The sequence below is a fragment of the Labrus bergylta genome, chromosome 1, assembly GCF_963930695.1.
Source record: "Labrus bergylta chromosome 1, fLabBer1.1, whole genome shotgun sequence".
Taxonomy (NCBI): domain Eukaryota; kingdom Metazoa; phylum Chordata; class Actinopteri; order Labriformes; family Labridae; genus Labrus; species Labrus bergylta.
Genome location: NC_089195.1, coordinates 32,963,412 through 32,986,798, shown reverse-complemented (window position 1 = coordinate 32,986,798; position 23,387 = coordinate 32,963,412). Strand labels below are relative to the sequence as shown.

Here is a 23,387-nt window from a genome sequence, read left to right as displayed (position 1 = left end):
CATATTGCCAGCACATGACTCCTACGCGTTGTTTTCATGTTCTCTTGGTGACATTCCCTGATAAAAAATCAAACATTAAGCACACAGAGCAATTTGAATCAGACTTTCAAACGGTCACTTTTTCGAGGGGAAGCGGCAGTGCAGTGAGCAAACTTCTGTTGCCTAGCAACAGTAAGCACCGCTGAGAAGAGTCCTCTCATTGTAGTCTCAACCTCTGCCAGCGCAAAAAAAGAAAAAAAGAGAAGCTGTTAATGGATACAGGCCAACATTATTTAGAAATCTCTGTTCAGTTGTAACTATTTGTGCAATCTTTGTTTTTTAAAGTGTCAAAATATTGAAGCTCATGATGCATTTTTTCAAAGTTGCTGCGTCATCAGAGATTTTAGGTAGCAATAAACCCTAAAAAGCTGTAAAATCCTGGAGGGACAGTCTAGTTTGTCTTTATGGTGTCAAGACGGAGGCGTGGAAATGATGAGCAGATGGTGTCTCTTCACCGAGGTACTCTGTGACCCCACCTAGACATTATAATCAGGACACACCTCAGTGTTTTCAGTGCTCTGTTTGCTCCTCCTCTGTCCCTGCTCCGTCTTCATTGGCTGCCTGGCGTGTAAGCGCTTCAACAGGCTGCCTTCTGCTGATTGGCTGCAGCTGCAGGAGGGCATGGCCGCTCTCTCACCAAAACAGGCATAAAAGGCGGTGTGTGTGGGATCAGTCACAGAGAAGCACTGAACACACAACAAGTTTGAGCTGCATTGACTGAGAGCCACTGCCAGCTTAACAAACGTGGGAGGTGAAAACAGCGAGGAGAGGAAAGAGTCTGCAAGAAGAGGACGTTTTTCAAAAGATTACATTTCTGAACAAGTGTTTGAATTTGCGGTATTTTGCAAAGAGAAGACAAAGGCAGTGTTTATTTTCTTTTGCTTTGCTAACAAATCTGAAAAAGCAGCATGTCTCTGGAGGTGAAGGAGAAGACCCAGGTGCGTCTGGTGTTTCTTGGAGCGGCAGGAGTGGGCAAGACGGCGCTGATCCAACGCTTCCTGCTGGACAAATTTGAGCCCAAACACCGGCGCACGGTGGAGGAGATGCACAGCAAGGAGTACGACATCGGAGGGGTCAAGATCACGGTGGAGATCCTGGACACGAGCGGCAGCTACTCCTTCCCCGCCATGCGGAAGCTCTCCATCCAGAACAGCGACGCCTTCGCCCTGGTGTACGCCGTGGACGACCCCGAGTCCCTGGAGGCGGTGAAGAGCCTCAGGGACGAGATCCTGGAGATCAAGGAGGACAAGTACACGCCCATCGTGGTGGTGGGGAACAAGGCGGACCGGGAGCAGGAGCGCCAGGTGTCCAACGAGGACGTGCTGTCCACGGTGGAGATGGACTGGAACAACAGTTACCTGGAGGCGTCGGCTAAAGAGAACGAGAACGTGGTGGAGGTGTTCAAGGAGCTCCTGCAGCAGGCAAACCTCCCGAGCCGCCTCAGCCCGGTGCTGCGCAGACGCAGGGAGACGTTCCCCAAAGACACCAACTTCAGACCGCCCATGAACAAGACCAACAGCTGCATCCTGTCGTAAAGGGAGACCGAGGAGGAGGAGGAGGAGGAAGAGGAGGAAAAACCCTGACTGTTTTATTTTGAAGGCGGGAAGTGAAGAGCTGCTGGAGCCAGATTCAAGAGCGTGGACTGACAAAGACGTCAGGTTAGAAATGTGAGAGACGGAGGAGGAGGAGGAGGAGGAGGAGGAGGAGGAGGAGGAGGAGGAAGGCTGGACTTTAACAGAGAGCCGGTCAAAAATAGTGTGAAGAAGAATTCACCACTCCGTTGTTTACTCCACCTCATGTCATTGCTGCTTTTATTTTGGTGACGAGCTGCTTGTGTTTTTGGATCGATGTGTAAAATTATGAATTTTCAGATTTAAAAAAAAAAAAAAAGTTCAACAGACTGTTTTTTTCTGACACACACGTGCGTGTATCTGTGTGTCGTGGTTTGTGTGTCTTTCACGTCTTTTAACGATCAGCTGTAGCACATGGAAAATGTTTACAACGTTTTTATAAACGAGTTGAATTTGCCCCAAAAAAAATAAAAGAAGCACGTCATGACGACTCATACGTTTTTACAAAAAGTGGTGAAATGCAAAAGGTTAAACTGTTGATGCACTTTTCATTTTATGAAAACATTGAAGATGTTTTTTTTAATGGATTGATTTTTTTTTTACTATGAAATGATGTTGTATATGATTTGCCGTCTGTTTTTTTTAAAAGATGTAAGTTGAAAGTGGATGAAACTGTAATAAAAGAAACAAACATGTACAAAGGGAAATGTGATGTGTGAATCTTTCTTTTACGTGCAGCGACATCGCCCAGGAGAACATTTTATAAGTTCATTCAAGATGATTAAAGAAACGTTTATAATATTTACATTTAAGGGATTTATTTTTGAAGACAGGTAACAAAGTGCTTCACCACAGACAATAAAAGCACACTAATAGAATAAAACATTATAAATGAGTGCAGATCTGGTCTCCTCTGGCAGGCTGGTCCAATGTTTGGAGGGTCTGTCCCCCTTTAGGTTTCAGTCATGACCTTAGAGCAGCCAGCAGAGCTCTACCAGAGGATCTCAGACCGCGTCCTGGTTCATAAGGGGTTAAAAGCTCTGACATAGAGGAAGGGGTCAGCCCAGGTTATGCAGTAAGAGTCTTATCAAGAGGTGAAGCCAGTGAAGGGATATTTACATCATATTAAGTCTTTAGACAAAGTCAGGGGGCATGTGACTGAGACATTTGAATTGATTTAATTTATTAACCCTTTCTATCTCTCATAAGATCCACTTTAACATAAACACAAGAGATGGAAACATAAACATTGTGTAAGCTTAATTTTAAAGTCACAATTAAAAGCAGGCCCTGACTCATTTTGAGGCCGATACTGATATCAATAGTAACATAAAGAGATAATCTGAGACCGATAAATCAGCCGATATCTTTCTTCGCTCTATGTTCGATTTTTAAAGATATAAACATTTATTGTGTTGATCCCTCAGTTATCAAACACTTGTGGAGAAGATTTATCATGAAGACAAGATGTTCACTCAACTGGAAAGTAACTGAGCGTGTTGGTGCATCACCGCTTGAAGCTCTGGAGAGTGATGATGCTGGTTGTTATCCATGTAGCGCCCTCTGCTGGTGAAAGAGAACTGCTAGTGTAACACAATGAAACTCAAATTAAAGTCCATTTCACTGGTGAATAAATCGAGTAATATCTGCAAAAACAAATGAGCTGATACCAATAGACACTTGAAATGCTCATATCGACCGAATCGACCGAGCTCTAATTTAAAGTACCTAAAAATGCATGCTGTCTAACTTGCAAAAAGAAATTTACTTGCAATATTTCAGAATCGAATTATTGATTGTTAGTTCATACAGGAGTTTTCTTGCAGATTTTAATAGACTCACTCTTTTCCATCTCACCTGTATGAATTTATATTTACAATTCAAGGTACTTACAAAAGACATGTGAATAACACAGCCAGAACAGTTCATTCCAACACAAGTCGCCTCTGACAAGCCAATCATGGTTTAAGGATTTTGAGGTGGACGACAAGATTTCAAAAGGGGGCCCCAATGCCACCCCTCTTGACACGCCTCTGGATAAGTGAAAAAGATAAAGAGTATTTGAAATAGTGTTGAAGAAACTTAAAGATCTTCCCTTCAGCATGTTTGTCACACTGAAGAGGAACACAGATATCTGAGGTAACATGAGGTTTATATGTAACATTTAATAGATGCATCATGGGGCGTCAGGTGGCCTACTCCCGCGCCCCATGTACAGAGGCTTTAGTCCTCATTGAAGTGGCTGTGGGTTCAAATCCCACCTCGGCTCTTTGCTGCATGTCATCCCGCACTCTCTCCTCCTAACATTTCCCTCTCTGTTCAGCTGTCCCATCTAATCAAAGCAACAAAAATAACTTAAATAATGGTTGATGCAACATGATTTCTGATTTATTTTATGTTCATTTTCTCCTTCCATGGTGTGCTGTGATGTGGCTCAATAAGCAAAAAGTAACAGAGAGAAGAAGTCCTCCCTGTGTCTGTCGGTTTAAGTATTTGAGGACCTCTGCTGCCACCTGTAGATGAAAAACACACATTGCATTTCATGAATCTGGATAAAAGTAGTGTGACCTTAGTGTCTGCGGTTTTATCTTCTCATCACAGAGAGAGGGGTTGATGTTGATGTAGACTGAACGCTGTGTTACTTTTTTTTGGTTTCTACTTTCTTAAATGTTCTGACAACCAAATAAATGTGACTTTATGTGACTGTCCGTCGTCCGTCTGTCATGACTGGATTTGTCTTCGGTCAATCAGAAGCTTCTCTTTGAACCTTTAACCCCTCGTTAGCTTAGACAGCTGAAACAGTCTTAATACCATGAACACGTTTCACATCTCTGGAAATGATTCTAACTAAAGCTGAGAGCAGGAGGGGCTATGAAGGGTTCACCCTGGGTTTTCAGTAGGCCTACATACCTGCTTCACTTCTTGCCAGGGTAGATCGCCATGGTAACTTTTTATTGAACACCTCACCTGCCACCTGACAGCCACCTGACCAATCAGACCTCTCGATCACAAAGATCTGTGAGCTGATCGAGAGAGGGGAGGAGGGAGAGAGACCAACAAACACTTTGTCACACCTGCAATAACATATAGGCTACAAAACATATTTTGTCTCCCCCATCTGATGACGATTCTGACGTCAAGTCGGGCACCTAATTCTTTTCCGACTTTCCAAGTTGTTGTTCTCGACTTGAGCAGGTGTTCATGTGCGGAAACTGGTTTTTCCGACGTGTCCGACACCACCTGAATGCAGCGTTATTCCAGGTGTGACACCAGTGACCGCCGTCTGGCCTGTTAGGTTGTTGCCTTCTCTTCTCTTGCTCACAGTCTCTACACCTGCTGCCACCTTAAGCCTAGTCCACACGTAGGCGGGTATTTTTTAAAGCTGAGGTTTTTCTGCTCCCAATTAACAAATGTTCCCGTCCTCACATGCTACGTTACGGCTGTCACCAGCCTGCCAAGTCAACAACGATGTCCTTGACATGCGAAAATGTTCTTTTTCTTTTCCATGCACACTTCACTTTTCTCAGAGCCGCTCACTTACACCACTGACCTCCTCTCTTTTTTGTTTTTTATGTTATGGTTGATGACTCTCTCTCTTTATTGGAGCAGGTCGAGCAGCGAGGCTCAGGCAGGAGGACAAACTGAACTCATGCAGAGTCTGAACTTTAGAAAATAAAACTCCTGATAAACCTGTTGATGAAAAAGGGCTTTTTTAAGTTCCTAAAATAACTGCACACAGTTCCCCTAACTGCAACCTGTGGAGCAGTACACACACACACACACACACACACACACACACACACACACACACACACACACACACACACACACACACACACACACACACACACACACACACACACACACACACACACACACACACACACACACACACACACACACACACACACACACACACACACACACACACACACACACACACACACACACACACACACACACCTCCATCAGATTAGTGTGAACAAAGTTTCCTGTTTTAATAATGAGGAAGTAACACAGTTAACGTTTGCAGGCAGTTCCTCTTTCAGTCCACTTTTAAACATTCTTCCGCCTCGGCTCATGATCATTTGCAAAGAGAAGGGGTCTCAGCAGCTTCACACACACGCAGGTGTGCGGATCTGTCATCTCGACACACAGGCGTCTGCTCTTATTCATGCCTGAGAGGGACATTTTCAAGGATTTCTGGACATTTCTGACTGCAGTACACAACCTTTACTAGAACAACCTGCCCTGCGGGACGCCATTCAGACAGTGTTTAGACTCGTGCCTTTGCCCCTGGACTTGGTCAAAGCTCCTCAGCAGATTACAGCAACTCTGAGGCGTTTAGAACAAGTTCAGGGTCTTGGGCAGATACCCCAGCCAGAGTTTGTAGGTACTATTTAGTGAAATCTCAGCGGTCTATATGAAGCTTTCATGATTGATTCTTTTGTGTTAGAGCTAAAATAAGGTAGTATGTGTCACATGTATATTTTTACTCTGGCTGAGCCGTCATCTGTCATGCGTGGGTCGTGTTTGTAATACGAGGCACAGATTTAAACGACCCACATTCCTAAAAAGTTTGGATGTTGTGTAATTTATAAACAGGAACATAATGTGATGGTTTGCACAATATTTAATGTATTTATATTTCACTTAAAACAGCACAAAGACAGCATATCAATGTAAATGTTTTGTAAAATAGGATTCATAATATTTACAAGTGAATTCACATTTTGGAAAATCCATACAAGTGATTTGAAGGTGAATTAAAGGGGATTTTATAGCATTTACTAATAAAGTATCAGTTCCTTTTTTAACATTTAATCATAATAAGTCGGGCGGCAGTAGCTCAGCTTTGTTGAACATGTTTGGAAAGTGTGACTTGTTGTAGAGGTGGAACAAGGCGCCAAACACCCAAGTGCTTGAGCGCTCATTCATGTGCAGGCGCTCACTCTGACATCTCTCCCATAGGTCGTCTGTGTGTGTGTGTGTGTGTGTGTGTGTGTGTGTGTGTGTGTGTGTGTGTGTGTGTGTGTGTGTGTGTGTGTGTGTGTGTGTGTGTGTGTGTGTGTGTGTGTGTGTGTGTGTGTGTGTGTGTGTGTGTGATCCTCAAACATGAAACTTTTCTAATCTGGTCGTTTCAGGTGGCACACGAAAGGTTGTACTGACCTTTTCTCCTGGTTACATGTAACAGGATGTACTCACAGGAGGAAATGAAGGCACCCCGACACCCAGCGTGCACTACCTAACTTTCCTCTGACACCGTCCTGTATTTCCTAACGCTAACGGGTGCTGTCCCGTTTAATGTGAATAAGCAAACTGCAGCTGAAAAACACTGTTTTACATTTTACACCCATCGCTTCATAAAGCAAGAAGCCGCAGCTGTGACTGAAACTGTGACTGAAAGTAGAGTGTCAGAAGTGAGGCCACATGTTCTGACAGCTCCAGAAACATCTTCAGACTTCAAAAATGCAAAACCGCTTCATCTCTGCCAGCAGGTATAAAGCAGTCCCAAGCATTAGTCACTTTAAACATGCATCCCAAAGAATGACAGGAGGTCTCTGACTCCAGAAGAACTGATTTATTTACTGGATTCTGCAGCATACTCAAAGGGCTGCTTGATACATTATGTTTGTGGTATTTATGTTTTTCAAATGGTGACAGAGTCAGTGAAGTGTAACAGTTTGTAGAGTCGGTGCAGTCCCATTAAGTAACAGAGAAAATGAAGCTTTTTCATTTGTAACATACGGCTAGAGCAGCCTCTGTGTGTAACAGCAGAACAAACAGGAGGAAATAAAGCACAGGCTGGAGTCAACCTGAGGTCTTGGTCATCAGAGTGTGTGTGTGTGTGTGTGTGTGTGTGTGTGTGCTCACTAATGTCAGCAGGAATGTTAAGTGTTGAAGTGTGTGTGATGCCTCAGTCATCCACAGCGATGTTGCGGAACAGATAGGCCATGGACTCTCCGTTGTGGATGCGTCGGATGGCCTCAGCCAGGATCATACTGACGTCCACGGTTTTGATTTTTGGACACTGCAGCTTCTGCAACTCGTGAGGAACAGTGTTGGTCACGACCACCTGGGGGCGCAAGACACCAGCATGAATTCATTTCAGTCAGATGTTTGAGTAGTTTAAAATAACAAACAAAGCAGAAAATGGTTAGTGTTTGGAGTGGGCGGGGCCTAAGTTTGTGTGTCTTCAGTTTTAAAAATGTCTCAATAGCACATATGATTTGGGTTTTAAGTGAAGTCTGGTGAAGTTTAAGTTCACAAAGCTCCCTGACACAAAACAAAGCACAGAAAAGTCATGAAACACTCTTAGAAAGAGACAAAACAATACGAGCGTTTAAGACATTAGCAGAAGTGCTTATTTTTGACCAAATGAACTTTGTCCTGATGTTGACCTTTGACCTTGACATTTTCCACCGTGCACACGCGGCCTTACCTCATCGATAGCAGACTCCTCTATGAGTCTGGGGGCGTCGGCCGACAGCAGACCGTGTGTAGCCATGATGTAGATTTTGTAGGCTCCCCTCTCCTTCAGGATCTCTGCAGCTGCTACAAAGTCGTCCACGTCGTCGATGATGTCGTCCTGACAGAGTGAGTGAGTCGCAGTTTAAAGGAATTACACATTTATTTTAAAGCTGCTGGAAGACTTTATGTCAATATGCAGCGCACAGAGTCTGTGGAAATTGGCAGTTAGATTATCACAACAAAGAGGGATCCCTCACACTGCGTCTTACAGCAAATCAGGAGTTTTTATTTTATTTAAAGATTTATTTTTGGGCTTTTTGTGCCTTTACTGGAGAGATAGGACAGTGGATAGAGTCAGAAATCAGGGAGAGAGAGAGAGTAGGGAATGACATGCAGGAAAGGAGCCACAGGTGGGACTCGAACCCGGGCCACCAGTCTGGAGGACCACAGCGCCGCAGATCATGAGTTAATAAGAGAGGCTGATTTGTTTTTGACTTACAATAATGATGGCGATTCGGCCTCCGACATCTCCAACGACAGTGATGGGCGGCTTCTCCTTTGCCATCATTACTGAAAGACACAGAAGGAGGAAAATGACTTTGCTGTAAAAGAGTTCGGTTCTAACCTGTAACCTCCATCGGATTCTACAAGGGAGGTAAATCAAATCAAATACAAAAAGAGGGAGATTTGGTGACAGAGGATTTGACAAACAAACATGCAGGACAGCTCTACACCAACCAGCTTCCATCCACCACCGGATCAGTCATGTAGTATGATGGTTAGGGACTGGGTTCTTTTTTTTAAAAATTGAGACCACTATCAAGACTCTGTATCGATACTTTCTATTATTTAGTTGAAATCGAGACAAACTTAAATTTTGATCCAAACTGTTACTGAGTAGAGATCATTTTATTTAACCTCTTTTAGTTCTCAAAGTTAATTAAATGACCTGGCCTTGATCACCTCATATCGTAACCTTATGTCACCTCGTTTCGTTTGCTATCTAGCTGCTGACTTCAACATGCATTTCAACATTGGAATAATATTTTTAATAAACAGGACTTGCTACAGTTTGTGTGGAGTAGGAGGATCAGTGTGCTGACGCAGCAGCAGCATCTGGAGTTGACAAAGTTTTAACAATTCATCGGTAGGGCTGGACTCATGTCTCAATATCGTTTAGCTGAATGGTGATACTCCGTATATATCCAGACGTCGAAAATGTATGAAAAATAAACAACATGTTTGTGAAATTAAAAAGTAATATTAAATAAAAATGTTCCTTATCTTCAATAAAAAAAAATGTGTCCTTGTGACGAGGTAGACAGTGAGATGAGAAACAGGTGAACGGGCCGCTCTACAGGAGACATCATTTTAATGCAACGTAAGCTAAATCGATATTAACGATGTTGTCTGACCCTGTATGTCGTTTAAAAATAAATCAATACATCTTAAAAACTCGATATGTCGCCCAGTCCTATCTTTAGGCAGTGGAAGGAGCTGCATGAGGATGATGATGTGAAAGAAATATCTTGCTGATCGTGCAACATGCACATTTTGTTTTGGTGAAATGCAGCCAAACTTTAAAGCTCTTTGCTTCCTTCAAACAACCGACCAGAGGTTAAATACCTGTCGGCTGGAAATTCAACAACTTTATTAGACGAGCCATGTTTGTGTGTTTTTATTAGGGCTGGAAATCTTTGGCTGCCTCAAGATTCGAGTCAGAATAGATTTTCGATTCGAAATGATTCTGGATTCAAAGTCTATGTATGAATGAGTAAAGACTTCAGGATCTCCTCCAGTCATCTGTGAGACTGGCTGAATTTCTTGTTGCTCTATTTGTCATTCTCCTGAGTTAAAGAGCTTTAGCACTTAACAGGGAGTCACCGAGTAGCCCAAAACATTTTTTAAATTAAAATAAATAAATAGATTTTTGGAAGTTGAGAATCGATTTTAAATCTTAGAGAAGAAACTCGTTTTTTTCCCCCACCTCTACTTTTTATGTTATATTACAGGACAGGTGAGTCTTGATAGCAGTATCAGTAAGATGAAACATTTAAGGTTTTCGGGTTGTAAGAAATGTGGAACCAGGGTTTAAATCTCCACCCCTGATGGTGGTGGATGGACTAATGGGTGTAGAGCTGAGCCTCCTTTATGAACCACAGACCAGCAGAGATCATTAGTTGTAATCTTATCAAACACTCTTCTTTACAGATTATTATACTGAGGACGAAACATTTCAGTCTCCTTTACCCTAAAAACTATGAAATGCTTCAGGTGTTTGAACAGATTTCAACTAAGGAACAGTTCTGGTCTAGAAACTGCATAACCACGATACCCCAAACAACAGCAAGACACGCTCAGAGGCCGTTTCCCAAAATCCAACACAAGACCGTACAGCAAGGCCTCTGTGCAAGGACTTTAAAAAAACAAAACAGAGAATGAAGCCGTTTCTGAGCTCAAAACCTGTCGAAGAGGGAAACATGCAAATGGGAAACATGAGCAGAATTTGGGAAAAGATCATGAATGGAGCGCTTTCTTTTAGTTCTTGCGGAGCAGAAATCTCCCGTTTCATAATCAACAGAGGGCCAATTAGTTTGTAACTTCACACTCGCGTAGAAGACTTGAGCAGAGCGAGGAACAAAATGAGATCGCCATTCTCTTCATGTCTCCATTCGGCTCTTTTCCCTCCTGAATTTCCAATAATCAGATTCTTGTGGGTTTGAAAAACTGAAGACAACATGAGCCTCGTTGTTCATGTCACAGTCAAGGAATCATTCTGACTTCACAGAAAACAAATTCATTTCAACAGAGAGGATGTGAGTCTGAGGGCTTCCAACAAAAAACATCAACCCTTTAGGGGAAAACAAATACCCAGTGTGCTTCTATCAGGACAGTACGGCCATCTCTTATAAAGTCTCATATGTAGGGTGGACAAGCCGGGGTCAGGCAGGTTCCGACTCATCGTAATATGAATTAAAGGAGAAAAGAGGGGCAGCCCTCGTGTTGCAGGCTCCAAGAAGAAGAGTAATGCATCTGTAATGCATCTGTAACGTCAGCTGTGAGCTGAGCTGAGCGTGTGAAATACTCAAAATCAATAATGATGCCATCAATATTCAAGGCAGCTTTGATTTAAACTCCAGGAAGAGGCACACATGGATCTTAACCTGCAGGATGGGGACATGTGCATAGTGTTTCAATTCTGTTGGTGTGTGCACGAAGTTTCTTACAATACCTGAATTTTAAACTTCCAAATGTTTCTAGAACAAATCAAACAGTAATGATAGCGGTTGCAGTCCTTAGCACCCCAATGGAATTGGTGTTCTATTTTTAATTAACAAAAATTGCAGGCAAACCTTTGCACACTTTTTAAATTGCACAAATACATCGGCAACGTTTCAGCACCGAAATGTTGCCGATGTATTTGTGCAATTCAGACACCTTAATGACCTCCTGTGCTCTCTGTCTGTAAGAGACTAAAACATCTTTACGAGACGCCAAAAGGACTTCAGGATCAGTATTTGCTGACCTGTGAATTTGAAAGGACCATTGTCGCTCGCTCTCTCTCTCTCTCTCTCTCTCGCAGCAGCTGTGGGTTAAAAATACGACTGAAGATCTGGTGGGGTTTGTTTTTTTAAAACTCTGGTATTTTTTGGATTCTACAGATCAGAGATAGTATCGCTTTGAATCGCACGCTATCAAAAAAGTATAGAGCGAAACAAATTATCAAGGTCTTGAAAACTTTAGTTTGCACTGACAAGCCTCCTGACATCGTGCGACAAAAAAAAACATCTAATAAGAATCAACCAGATTCAGCCTTTTTTTTCTGAGCACCAGCATCTTTTTTTCAGTTGTTTTCAGTTGAGGAGGGAGCGTTTGCACAAAGCGCAGCGCCCCGAGTGCTTCACCTTTTTTGTGCGGCCGCTCTGAGAACTCAATTTGAAAATCTTTCAACTTTCCAGAAAGGTGCTGTTGATGTCACCAGCACTCTTTTCCACATGTATGATATTCCCCAGAGTTTCCCCCCCTATGGATCGTGTCTTGTACTCTAATCCTCTTTGCTCTGAGTCTGATCGGAAAATATAAAATCTCAAAGAAAAAAACAAAAAAACAAAAAAAAAAAGTAAGAGAGCAGTGTCGGTCATACAGCGGCTGTTGTCAACAGACGGTTGTCATAGAGACAGGGCATGAGGCCTTAAGGAGGTCATGTTAAAAGTCTTTGTAGCAATCATCTATTTTTGGACTCCTGTCACTTTTATTGTTGGATTTGTGGACGTTTAAAGGAAGCCCTCAGTGACTCATCCTGTCGTTCCATGCAGTGAGACCAAAAAGAAACAAGAAGCCATTCAAGTGTTCTGATCATACTTGGGAGCTCTATCCCAGGGAATGGGACATGATGTCTGCCGCCTGCGTTGGCATGAGAAAAAAGGACGGAACAGGAAATATTAATGACCACATCTGACAAAACAACAGACAAACCATTACAGAGAATTCAGTGAAATCAACAACTCTCCAGAGTTTCCTCTGAGGTGGAGGAGTGTCTAGATCCCAGAGAGTCAGCACTCAGCCGCGAGAAGCCTTCCTGTTGATAAACTCACATTTTATGTAATCAATGCACAAGTGAAGGCAGAGAGAAACGCCTTGAATGGAAAGGATTCAGCTCCTGCTGCTGGCAAAGAGATAAGGCTGACAAGAAACACATTTTCAAGTTGAAGGGGAGATAAGCTAGATTGAGTTGAAAAGAGAGTAAAATGGGGAAGATGAGGAGAAGGAGGAGGAGGAAGGAAATAAACCTGACAGTGGTGTCAGTCAGTCTGCAGTATTTCACAGCTGGCTAACACATGGCCTGAGGCAGGGATGACCTGACCTGAAACATGCTCAGGAAGCTGACGTTGTGTGAGAGAGGGAGTCAAACATTAGGGTCAGCATGGTCTCTGGTCATGGGATCATAGGAGTTTCCGTTATTCACAGTTTTAGAGATCCATGAGTGAGGATCAGCACAGGCATTTTGAACTTATAAAGAAAGCATTTGAGTGATTTCGTTTCTGAATTTGTGGCATAAAAACTTTGTTTTATGATTTCTGTGAAGCTTCAAACACATGGTGAGGCTCATCGTCACAGATCCTGCTGACCACATAGATCCAAAGTACATCCATCCATCCATTATCTTCCACTTATCCTGGGCTGGTTAAGCAGGCTAAGTAAGTTTCCCCAGATGTCCCTCTCCTCAGCAACGTTTTCCAGCTACTCCTGGGGGATTCTGAGGCGTTCCCAGGCCAGACCGGATATATAAACTCTCCAGTGAACTCTGGGTCTAAAGCAGTCCAAATGAGTGGATCCAAATTCAAGCACTCAAACTGAGCTGTTAGCAACAAAGCTTTCTGGAAACCATAAAGTAACAGGCTGCATACAGGAGCATAAAAAGGTTGTCTGAGATCCACGCCTGCCAAGCACCAAAAGCAGGAAGATTTTATGTCAGGTGCATTTTTGTACCAAATTAAGTCATTTCATTTTTTAAAGCTTTAACCACATTTTGTTGTAGCTGCAGCTTCTTTCTCCTGCATGTTGGGGCTTTGCAGGGGCATGCACACACACACACACACACACACACACACACACACAGCCACGTCATGTTCAGGACATGACTTACCCTGGTGCAATATGTCTGCTTCTAGCTAGTGTTAGCATCAGGCTAAGTAAATAGCTAATATGTGATGACATTTACAAAGGGTCAGCCAGCTCTCCAAACAATTGATTTACACTAACCCTTTACTTTGGACAGTCAAATACGTTTGGCAGGGGAGTTTTTCATCTAACCAACAGCGTGGCCGGTGAGTCCAAAGGTTAACTTCAGACCCTGTAATCTTATTCAGCCAATCAAAGAATCAAGTCATGAAACTGCTCACACCACCAAAAAAAAAAAAACGTCTCTGAATAAATGTGAGAGGTTACAGAAGAAGATGAAACTAAAAGTAAAGACAGAAGAGCTGATATATTGCGTGTCTTACGTGGCAGCTCCAGGCCGGTGTGTCCTGTGGTGGTGCGGGACAAGGGGGGAGACTGTCGCCCATCGGCCATGTCTGACTCTGAGTGGTTGGCCTCGCCGTGCATCACCGCCAGCCCGAGTCGAAGCCTCTCAGCGTAGGACTGAGCTCTGAGACAGACAGACACGCGGTCACACAAAAGTCAAAGGAACTGACAGACACAACACCAACACAAACACAAACAGATACGTAGGCAGAGAAAGAGAAAGAGCAGAAAGACGTTGGCACAGAAGCTTGGACGGACTTAAAGGGACAAAAGGTGGTGATATGGAAAGAAAGGAGCACGCTTAAAGTGTAGAGTTAAAGAAAGACGAGGGCAGGAGGTGTTAAGTACTTTAAAATATTCTGAGTGTTTAAGATTTGTATTTTTACCTCTTGGCAGCTGAAGGAGACTTTGCAACAATTATAGCATTCCTGTAGTCTGGGATCTGCAGGAAGAGAAAAGTGTGATCATTACATGAGATCTTACATTCAAAACATTTGTCTTCTACGCACAAGGCCATCTTTGCGATGGCACCGTGCCTGTTCAGTGTGATGTAGCCTCACCTCCTCCTGGATGTACTGGATGAGAAAGGGGGAAGCCCTCAGGTTGTCAACGGGGAAGTTGAAGAATCCCTGGATTTCTTTTTGGTGCAGGTCCATGGTGATGATGTGAGTGAGACCTGCAAAACACAAACGCCATCACAGATTTAAGAGCCAGAGTGCTGCCTGGCTTGAAATGGAAGAATGTGAGAATAAGGGCGCGGTCACAGTGGCCATCCGTACCGTCAGTCATGATGTGTAGCTGTTACATTAAAAAGGCTAAACACATATCGAGATGTTTCCCTAAACTTGTACAAACTCTTCTGTGTTTTACAATCAGGAAGTAGTATAAGGTTGTTTTCACACATGCATAAACACCTCAAGAGGTTTCCTGTAATATCTGAGATGACATGAATGTGTAAATGTAAACAGCAGAATGTTTCACTCCGACGTTTTTTCCTGTGAGCCCCAGGGTGAAATCTGCAGTCATGAAGTCAGGGGGGAGGGGATGTGTGAACACAGCAGGAAACATTCAGGAAATTCAGTGTGAGAAGAGTCGGAGGGGGGGGGGGGGGGGGGTGCTTCATTATGTTTTCTGCTCACTGCTCTGTTCTTCTCTGCTGTTTCGTTGACACTGTGAATACGGCCCATTACACGTAGCAGAGAACTTTCATGATAGTGTTTTCTACTCGCATTAATGACGTGCTATTTTGTCCCTTTAGGCGCACTGTAGGAAAGCCACCTCAGCGTCTCCCTGTAGTCACACTGAGAGAAAAGAATTACCCCGCTGCACCTTTGAATCTCTCATTTTACTTTGAAAAACTCCCATAAAGCTCAGCTGACGAGTCATAAGTAATATCCACTGTATGACAGCAAACATTTACCTTCACTTTATTTGTTTTTATTGACTTGAAATGAGATCTTTTTATTTGTCGCAGATAAGTTCATTTTGTAATCTTCGATCTATCGGCAAGTTCCTTATCGTCTTTCAAAATAAAAGCAGGTTTGTATGCAAACAGGAGGAGTTTATGACGGTACAAAAATTCAAAATAAAAGCACAACAAATACCGTTTAGAAATGCAAAATGTTGACATTTCAATCAACATTAAAACTGAGTATTCACTGCTGAAATCCAGCAATTAAATAATAATTATTGATTGACAGTCATTATTTTTAGAGTCAACAGCTCTGCTCTCATCAGCTGTCACACCCAAATTATAATTAGAGCTAGTTTGAAAGTAGTTTCTGTGTCTACAGGAAGGGACATGTCATGCAAGATGTGAATCAGTCTATTGTTTATTTGTGGTTTTAGAGGAGTCAAAATGACCGCAGTCTTTACCAGCTTTAGCTAACATGGAGGCGAGCAGCTTGCAGACGATGGATCCTCTCTTCCTCATCTTGCACTGCTTGCTGTAAGGGAAGTAGGGAATGACCCCGATGATGTTCTTGGCACAGGACGTCTTCAGGGCGTACGCCATGACCAGCAGCTCCATGATGGCCGTGTTGACATCTCTGAGAGACAACACACGTTCAGTTAGAGCATTAATGTAGATGTTAGAGTCTGCAGACGCTGAGCTGAGAGACGATTCAAGAGGTGAAGACAGATGAGGTGTTTGGAGGTGATCATATCATAAACACGCTGTCAAAGTGTCGGGCTCAAACCTTTTTACTCCCATTGTTTTCATATGACCAATTTTCTAGACTCCACCTAAACCAGCTCTTCCTTTGAACCACAAGCCAAACCTGCAGGTTGTTGTTGTTGTTGTACATTGGATCAGCAAAAGAAACACGAAACCACCTGCGTTACTAAACGTGACACTAATGTGGAGGTCTGGCTCTAATTTAACACCTGGAAGAAGTTAGACAGGTAGCTCATAGAACCGTCTTTAATGAAGATCCCTAATCTGCAGGGCAAGCTTCTTCAAATGGTTTAAAGAGGAGGACAATGATCTGGATTTGTTAGTCCGCTTTTTTCATAGACCAACAGACACTATATTCATCCCATGGAGGGTTTCAGGTGTATCCCGTTGCTCACACTGGGGTTGTAGTACTCTAAATCGGTCTTGGTCTCGAGATCACTTTTTGAAGGTCTCAGTCTTGGACTAGGTGTACTCCAGATTTTAAATCAAGACCACCACTGATGGGTTATTTTTCCACGTCATTACTGTGATTAGAAAAAAAAAGCCTCTTTCTAAAAGAACAAATAACCTCAATTCATGCATAGTTTGATTTTTATCCCTCCGGTTACGGCCGAAAACCATCCCGGTGTTACGGTTTAAGTGAGGGATTTTTCGGTGATATTTATGGCTATTTAAGGCTTTGTCTCAGTCTCACCCTGCCTTGGTCTTAACTCTGTCTCAATCCTATAAAAAAAATGCCCTAAATATAAATATATATATAAATAAATGTTGTATTTCTCAACTTCTCATTTCTCGACTGAGTGAATCGTTTTATTCTTTTTTGCCTCTTATCCAGCCCTCTGTTGGGATCAGGATAATACTGATTTCTGGACTTCTGAAGTTTTGAACCACATAAACTGGACTTTTTACTTTTTGAGCATGTGGGCCAGATATTAGGGGTTAGTTAATTTTGCTGACTGGGACAGTTCCACCGCTTTACAAAGACGACGTGCTGTTGATGTAACAAGAAACTGTTTGTTGCCACTTTGGCCTTGACAGCTCGTTGAAACCAGAGATGTCACACAGGCGGGTCAGTGGCCTTCAGGATCAGCACACACTCAATAACAGAGGCTCAAATTTGGAATGTCCCTCCTGTGAACCCTTAGTTATCATCCAGAGGGTGCTTCTCTGTGTGGCTGATGATCAAGGATAAAAACAGAGGACTAAACCGGAGAAGTAAAGTGGCTATAGCTTTTTTTTTTTTTTTTTTTTTAATCCTTCTCTCTCTCTCCTTCTGGAAAAAACATAAGCTGCCTTTTGGACTCAAACCTCCCATGCAAGCTGACACAGAAGTATTTATTTAAGATTAACTTTTTGGGGCCTTTATTGAGGAGGAAGACGGAGGAACGAGAGAGTGAGGAATGATATGTGCACAAAAATGCCTCGGGCCGGAGTCAAACCTGTGCTCCTCACTTGGAGAACCATAGCCTCCGAGCATGTGATATAACCACTAGGCCAACCAGCATTTGACAGCTACCATAACATTTAATTGGGAGTGTGTTCTTCCATGTTACTCAGTGCATGAGTTGACGTTAATCAATCAAGCTACCTTAAATGTCAAAATGATAACTGACCATGGTGGTTTTTTTTAAAGATATATATTTGGGGGATTTTTGTGCCTTCTTTGGAGAGACAGGACAGTGGATAGAGTTGGAAACCAGATAGAGAGAGGGGGGAGGGGGGGGGGGATTCAAACCCGGGTTGTCCGCTTTGAGGACTACAGCCTCCATACATGAGGCATGTAAACTTTCCATTTTAATCGGATCTTAGAGCACTTCAAAATGGTTGGCCTAAATTCATTTCAACCGGATTATGCAGACTGCAAATATTCTATTTCCTCACTTGGAGAAAAAAGGTCCCGGAGTGTCGATGCTGCGCTCAGGCAGCACGAGACGTATGGTGACGATGTTAGTATGGAAACTGTGCTGAGGCCTGGTTGGGCCCGGAGCGATGTAAGCGCAGGCCAGCGGGGGACTGGGGAGGGGGGATGATTATGCTTCAGCGTGGTATGGGAGAAACTTCACTTAGTGTGAGTGCGCCCTAAAGGTTGCTATTGCTGCTACATGCTGATCAGAGTTAATCCAGCATGACATTTTTGAGCTGTGAGATGAAATCAATAACGCAAAGGAGGATGAAAACCTCAGAGGAGGCAGACAGAGTTTGTTGTGTTTGTCATTTTACACATTCAGAACACATTAGCACACCATCTCTCTGTCTCACCTGGGGATGGTCTGAATGATAAAGATGTCTTGCCCACGGACAGACTCTTTCACATCCACTCTTGTCTCTGAAAATAAAACAAAGAAATTAACATTTTGGAATCTGAGTCACATGACAACAAACCACCACTTCACTGTGGAAATGAAAGACTTGATATTTATCAGCTGTACCTTTATTTGACTCTTGGTAAACCACTGACTTGCCCAACTCCACTCCGAGGCGTCTGGGAAAAGAAAACAGACCACAAAGTGTTAAAACACAAACACACCTTTATGTTGTCAGTTCAAACATGTGTATAATGCTGCTGTTTGTATGACAGCTTTAATAGAGCTTTGACATGTTATTGACTGAGCAATTAACTTTTACTGCAAATACATTCTGCCTACCAACTAAACTTTAAGGAATCATATGACTTAGAGTCTTCTTATTGATTTTAATTGTTTATTTCTTCGAAAAATATGTTTTCTAAAGATTGATTTTGGGGCTTTTCCTTCGTTGGAGAGATAGGACAGTGGACAGAGCCGGAAACTGGGGAGAGAGAGAGAGAGTGGGGAGTGACATGCAGGAAAGGAGCCACAGGTCAGATTCAAAACCACAGCGGTCCACAGCCTCTGCACACAGGATGAGCACACCGTCCGCCAGGCCACCGGCTCCCCTTCATCTAATTTTCTAATTATTCTTACTTATTACTTTACATTGTCTTCTCTTTTGGAAATTATGTAATGGAGAGTTTTCCCTCAATCAAGTTTTTCAGGATTTGAATAAATGATGATGACAATGATACTGTGCATATTACAGCTCAGAAAAATAACAAGGAACTAGGGAGTGGATTCACACTTTGCATGCAAAAACTTCTCAAATGCATCCGCATGACAGTTTCATTGTTTTGTTATTTTGTAAGCCTGTTAATTGGTTCATTCCTTCAAACAGGAAAAACTAAGAGACAACATAAAAGGACTCGAGGATTGATATGTGCCCTGTGGCCATCCAGGGTGCAGCTCGAGCAGGAACAGACAGTTTTCAAGATCAGAGTAGTCCAGCACACACTGGGATAGTTCAGATAGACTTGAAAGTTGAATGCATAGAAAACATTGAAGCCAACAACAAAAGTACTTTGACAGAAACAAAGTTGAGACTGCGACTGAGTACAGAGCGGTCCTGTTGCATCAAGTCAAAGTGAGGACAGGCCCAGGCACCATGAACACGGCGGTGCCTCGAGCGGAAAATCACGCTGTTTAATTTTAATACTTAACAGCCACATATCATTGCCTATTATGATGAGTGAACTTGATGGCTCCTGAAAGCAAAACCGCAGCAAGGGTTTGGCCCGGTGACACACGGGCGGCTCCTTTCGCCGGGACAGACAGCTGAGATCCCGCTGGCAAGGAATGACATTCTGCCTCGACCTGTTTACATCCCTCGACTGTTATCAAATGTTTCATCCAGTGCAATCATCCTTTACAAATACTTTATGACTACACACTGAAGGGGAAAATCAAGGGATACGGGGCGTGCTTCACATGTTTTGGAAGAGTATATATTTCTATTCATCTCAGGATGGACAGCTCAGATTATTGCTCGAGTCCTGCTTGCTTTAAATCACATAATAAAAAGAAAAATAAGGCATCAGTGCCAGGGTTGTTTACACTCAGTCCAGACACCATGTGCAGCCCTGAGTAAATACTCACTTAAGTATTCATTAACGTGTTCTGCGAGCTTGTGATGTTTTTTTTAACCTTTGTACCTCAGAAATATCTAAAAAAAAAAGCAGAATAATTCCCAATCACGTTCTGCAATGTTGCCAAACAACAGCTTAGCTTTCCCAGTGAGAACGGAGAGAGAGAAAGTTGTTCCTTCTCACTGTGTGCGAGCAAAGCAACTTCTGCCTGGCTCTCTGACAAGTATGCAGGGCAGAGAAAAAAAAAACATGACTGCTCAGTGCTCCCTGAATTCAGTAAGCCAACAATAGAAGATATTGGTGTTTGCAGAGATCTGAGTCAACCAATCATTGGTTCCATACGGACAACAAACAGGATGTTGTTGTGCTGCATTGCTTTCTGGTTGCACTTGTTGTTCTACTTATCCAAGTCCGATTTAAATGCCACATGAGTCATTCCCATTAAATTATGTCTGTGTGGCATAATAACATCCAGTTTCAAATGTGCACTGGTCTGCACAACACACTCCTTTCATCACCATGATTCCCAATGACAGGTCCTTTGAATGTCCGGCATCAAGGGAAGAAAAAATGTGGATTACTTGTAATCTAATGAAGCATATCTTTCATCTTCACTGTGTAGAATTTATTCATCTGCACTTAAAAAGATGCTGATTAAGGGTGGGGTCTTTAAAGAGGACTTGATCAAAGAAAACTTGCAAAGCTCAAAGAAAATGTATTCAATAAATCTTCACACACTCTAATTGGCAAACTTAGACCATAACTTTCCCCCAAAAACATGGAAGCTCTGATTACGGTAACAAACAGATCTCCTACAATGTAAGGTTGTTGATATTCTCTATACTAGAATACTTTTTGAGACCACACGTTTAACATGACTCAGTCTCTCTTATTTTAAAGGAAGAGTGTGCGGCTTTTTGATCCTGTAGATGCCGCCCTCGCGCACCAGCATGAAACCAAAACAAACTGCTGTTTGGTGAAACTTCTGCTATTCTGAAGCCTCCGCTCTCCTCCAGAGACACACCTCCAACCCCTCTACACTCGCGTTGTCTGCATTGTTGTGTTAGCAGGATAATGTTAGCGCTCTTTAGTTAGCTCGAGCTTCATATTGCACAAATGACACAGAATGACTAAAAAACACTTACGTGATATCCAAATAATCAGTGAGTATGTTCTTCTTCTTCTCTCTAGTTCTTGACTAAAACAGCTTTTATACACAAGGGGAGGAGCCGGCCGTCCCGTCCATGTAAACACGTCTCTGACAACAACACAGCCAGCGAGACTCGAGCTTCTCCCTCATTGATGGCAGTATAAAGCTGTTTTAGTCAAGGACTAGAGAAAAGAAGAATAACATGGTCTACTCTCTGCTTATGTTAATGTCATGTAAGTGTTTTTAGATCACGGTCATTCTGTTTCATTTTTGGCCGGCGTCATTCTTCTCAATATGAGAGGAACACAATAACCGTCTGAAATTAAACTAGTGATAGAGCTCAAGGTTTTTTAGGACAGCATCATAATCCCCACTTTATTGTTTGTTCTTATTTAGTCTCTAATTTGTATTGAGGTTATAAAGTTTACATTTGTTTAGTATGACTATTTCTGTATTTTGTTTAGTATGACTATTTCTGTATTTTGTTTAGTATGATTATTATATTTAGTATGACTATTTCTGTATTTTGTTTAGTATGATTATTATATTTAGTATGACTATTTCTGTATTTTGTTTAGTATGATTATTTCTGTATTTTGTTTAATATGATTATTATATTTAGTATGACTATTTCGGTATTTTATTTAATATGATTATTATATTTAGTATGACTATTTCGGTATTTTATTTAATATGATTTTTTTATTTAGTATGACTATTTCTGTATTTTATTTAGTATGACTATTTCTGTATTTTATTTAGTACGACTATTTCTATATTTTGTTTAGTATGATTATTTCTATATTTTATTTAGTATGATTATTTCTATATTTTGTTTAGTATGATTATTTCTGTATTTTGTTTAGTATGATTATTTCTATATTTTGTTTAGTATGATTATTTCTATATTTTGTTTAGTATGATTATTTCTGTATTTTGTTTAGTATGAATATTTCTATATTTTGTTTAGTATGATTATTTCTATATTTTATTTAGTATGATTATTTCTATATTTTGTTTAGTATGAATATTTCTATATTTTGTTTAGTATGATTATTTCTGTATTTTGTTTAGTATGATTATTTCTATATTTTGTTTAGTATGATTATTTCTATATTTTATTTAGTATGATTATTTCTATATTTTATTTAGTATGATTATTTCTGTATTTTATTTAGTATGATTATTTCTATATTTTATTTAGTATGACTATTTCTGTATTTTATTTAGTATGATTATTTCTGTATCTTTCCAATGCTTCTGTTTAAACCCTAAAAGCCTGAAGAGTAGGTAAATGAGATAGAAACCTGAATGAAACTAACTTTGTATTTTACATTAAGACGAAACCAGTTAAATAAACTCTTTAAATAAAAAACACAACTTACTCCGTTATCTTCTTGGCCAGCTCGGTGCATGCGGTGGTGGAGTTGGCAGAAAACACTCGGTACCCAGTTCTTGAGATATTCATCCTGGTGTAACCATACGACAGCTTCGGGATGTGAGAGTGCGATACCAGTGACCTGTGACCCCCGAAACGCCGAATGGGCATGTTGCTATGGCGACAACGTGGGTTTCGGTAACGTTCCAACCAAGAAGAAAAAAAAAATATATCCTTCAGAGAAGTTTGAGCGATAAACACGAACAAAAAAAAAAGTTTATCACCAACCGTGAAGTAAATAAAACTACTAGTCTTAACGTGAAAATGTAAATAACAAAAGGAGCATGCGGGCTACACTCGTGCTGCCCTCCTCCCCATCGAGCAGCGACAGAAAAGAAAAACAGACTACAGGACAGCTGACACACACACACACACACACACACAGCGGGTTTATGTCGCCACCAAGACCGAACTAAAGTGCAACACAAACTTCTTCGGTCGAAATCAAAACAACTCCGCCGCTAGCATTCAAATAGCTTCAGTAAAACTTTGCAGCAATGCGGTCGCGGAGCAGGAGGCTAAAAAAACCTCCTCTGGACGTCGTTGATTGGACGTGTGAAGTGAGGGGAGTGACGTTG

At 41.8% G+C, this 23,387-nt stretch overlaps 2 protein-coding genes across 3 annotated transcripts; one reads left to right on the top strand and one right to left on the bottom strand.

The window, feature by feature from the left end:
- The first annotated feature begins 704 nt into the window (after positions 1-704).
- Positions 705-2,317, top strand: rasd4 (rasd family member 4). Its single transcript, XM_065959472.1, has one exon. It carries the CDS (start codon positions 948-950, stop codon positions 1,572-1,574), a length of 627 nt encoding a protein of 208 aa, XP_065815544.1. The 5' UTR covers positions 705-947; the 3' UTR covers positions 1,575-2,317.
- Positions 2,318-7,176: 4,859 nt separating this feature from the next.
- Positions 7,177-23,339, bottom strand: LOC109998770 (phosphoribosyl pyrophosphate synthase-associated protein 1). Of its 2 annotated transcripts, XM_020653639.3 has the most exons (11): positions 22,757-23,339; positions 18,714-18,766; positions 18,544-18,610; positions 15,984-16,156; positions 14,669-14,784; positions 14,495-14,550; positions 14,087-14,232; positions 12,444-12,485; positions 8,581-8,651; positions 8,053-8,199; positions 7,177-7,686 (listed from the first exon to the last, which is right to left on the bottom strand). In XM_020653639.3, the coding sequence occupies exons 1-11, from the start codon at positions 22,918-22,920 to the stop codon at positions 7,528-7,530; spliced, it is 1,194 nt and encodes a 397-aa protein (XP_020509295.1). In that variant the 5' UTR covers positions 22,921-23,339; the 3' UTR covers positions 7,177-7,527. The 2 variants fall into 2 exon arrangements, with proteins under 2 accessions (XP_020509295.1, XP_020509296.1); XM_020653640.3 differs by lacking the exon at positions 12,444-12,485 and having other exon boundaries at positions 22,757-23,337.
- Between the last annotated feature and the right edge of the window lie 48 nt (positions 23,340-23,387).

Bases quoted from the DNA above. Each gene is read 5' to 3' on its own strand.
- rasd4 (XM_065959472.1), top strand. From the start codon at position 948: ATGTCTCTGGAGGTGAAGGAGAAGACCCAGGTGCGTCTGGTGTTTCTT.
- LOC109998770 (XM_020653639.3), bottom strand. From the start codon at position 22,920: ATGCCCATTCGGCGTTTCGGGGGTCACAGGTCACTGGTATCGCACTCT. The intron at 14,551-14,668 runs GTGAGGCTACAT...CTCTTCCTGCAG, and splicing joins TCCAGTACATCCAGGAGGAG to ATCCCAGACTACAGGAATGC. The intron at 12,486-14,086 runs GTAAGACACGCA...ATGCCAACGCAG, and splicing joins CACCGGCCTGGAGCTGCCAC to GCGGCAGACATCATGTCCCA.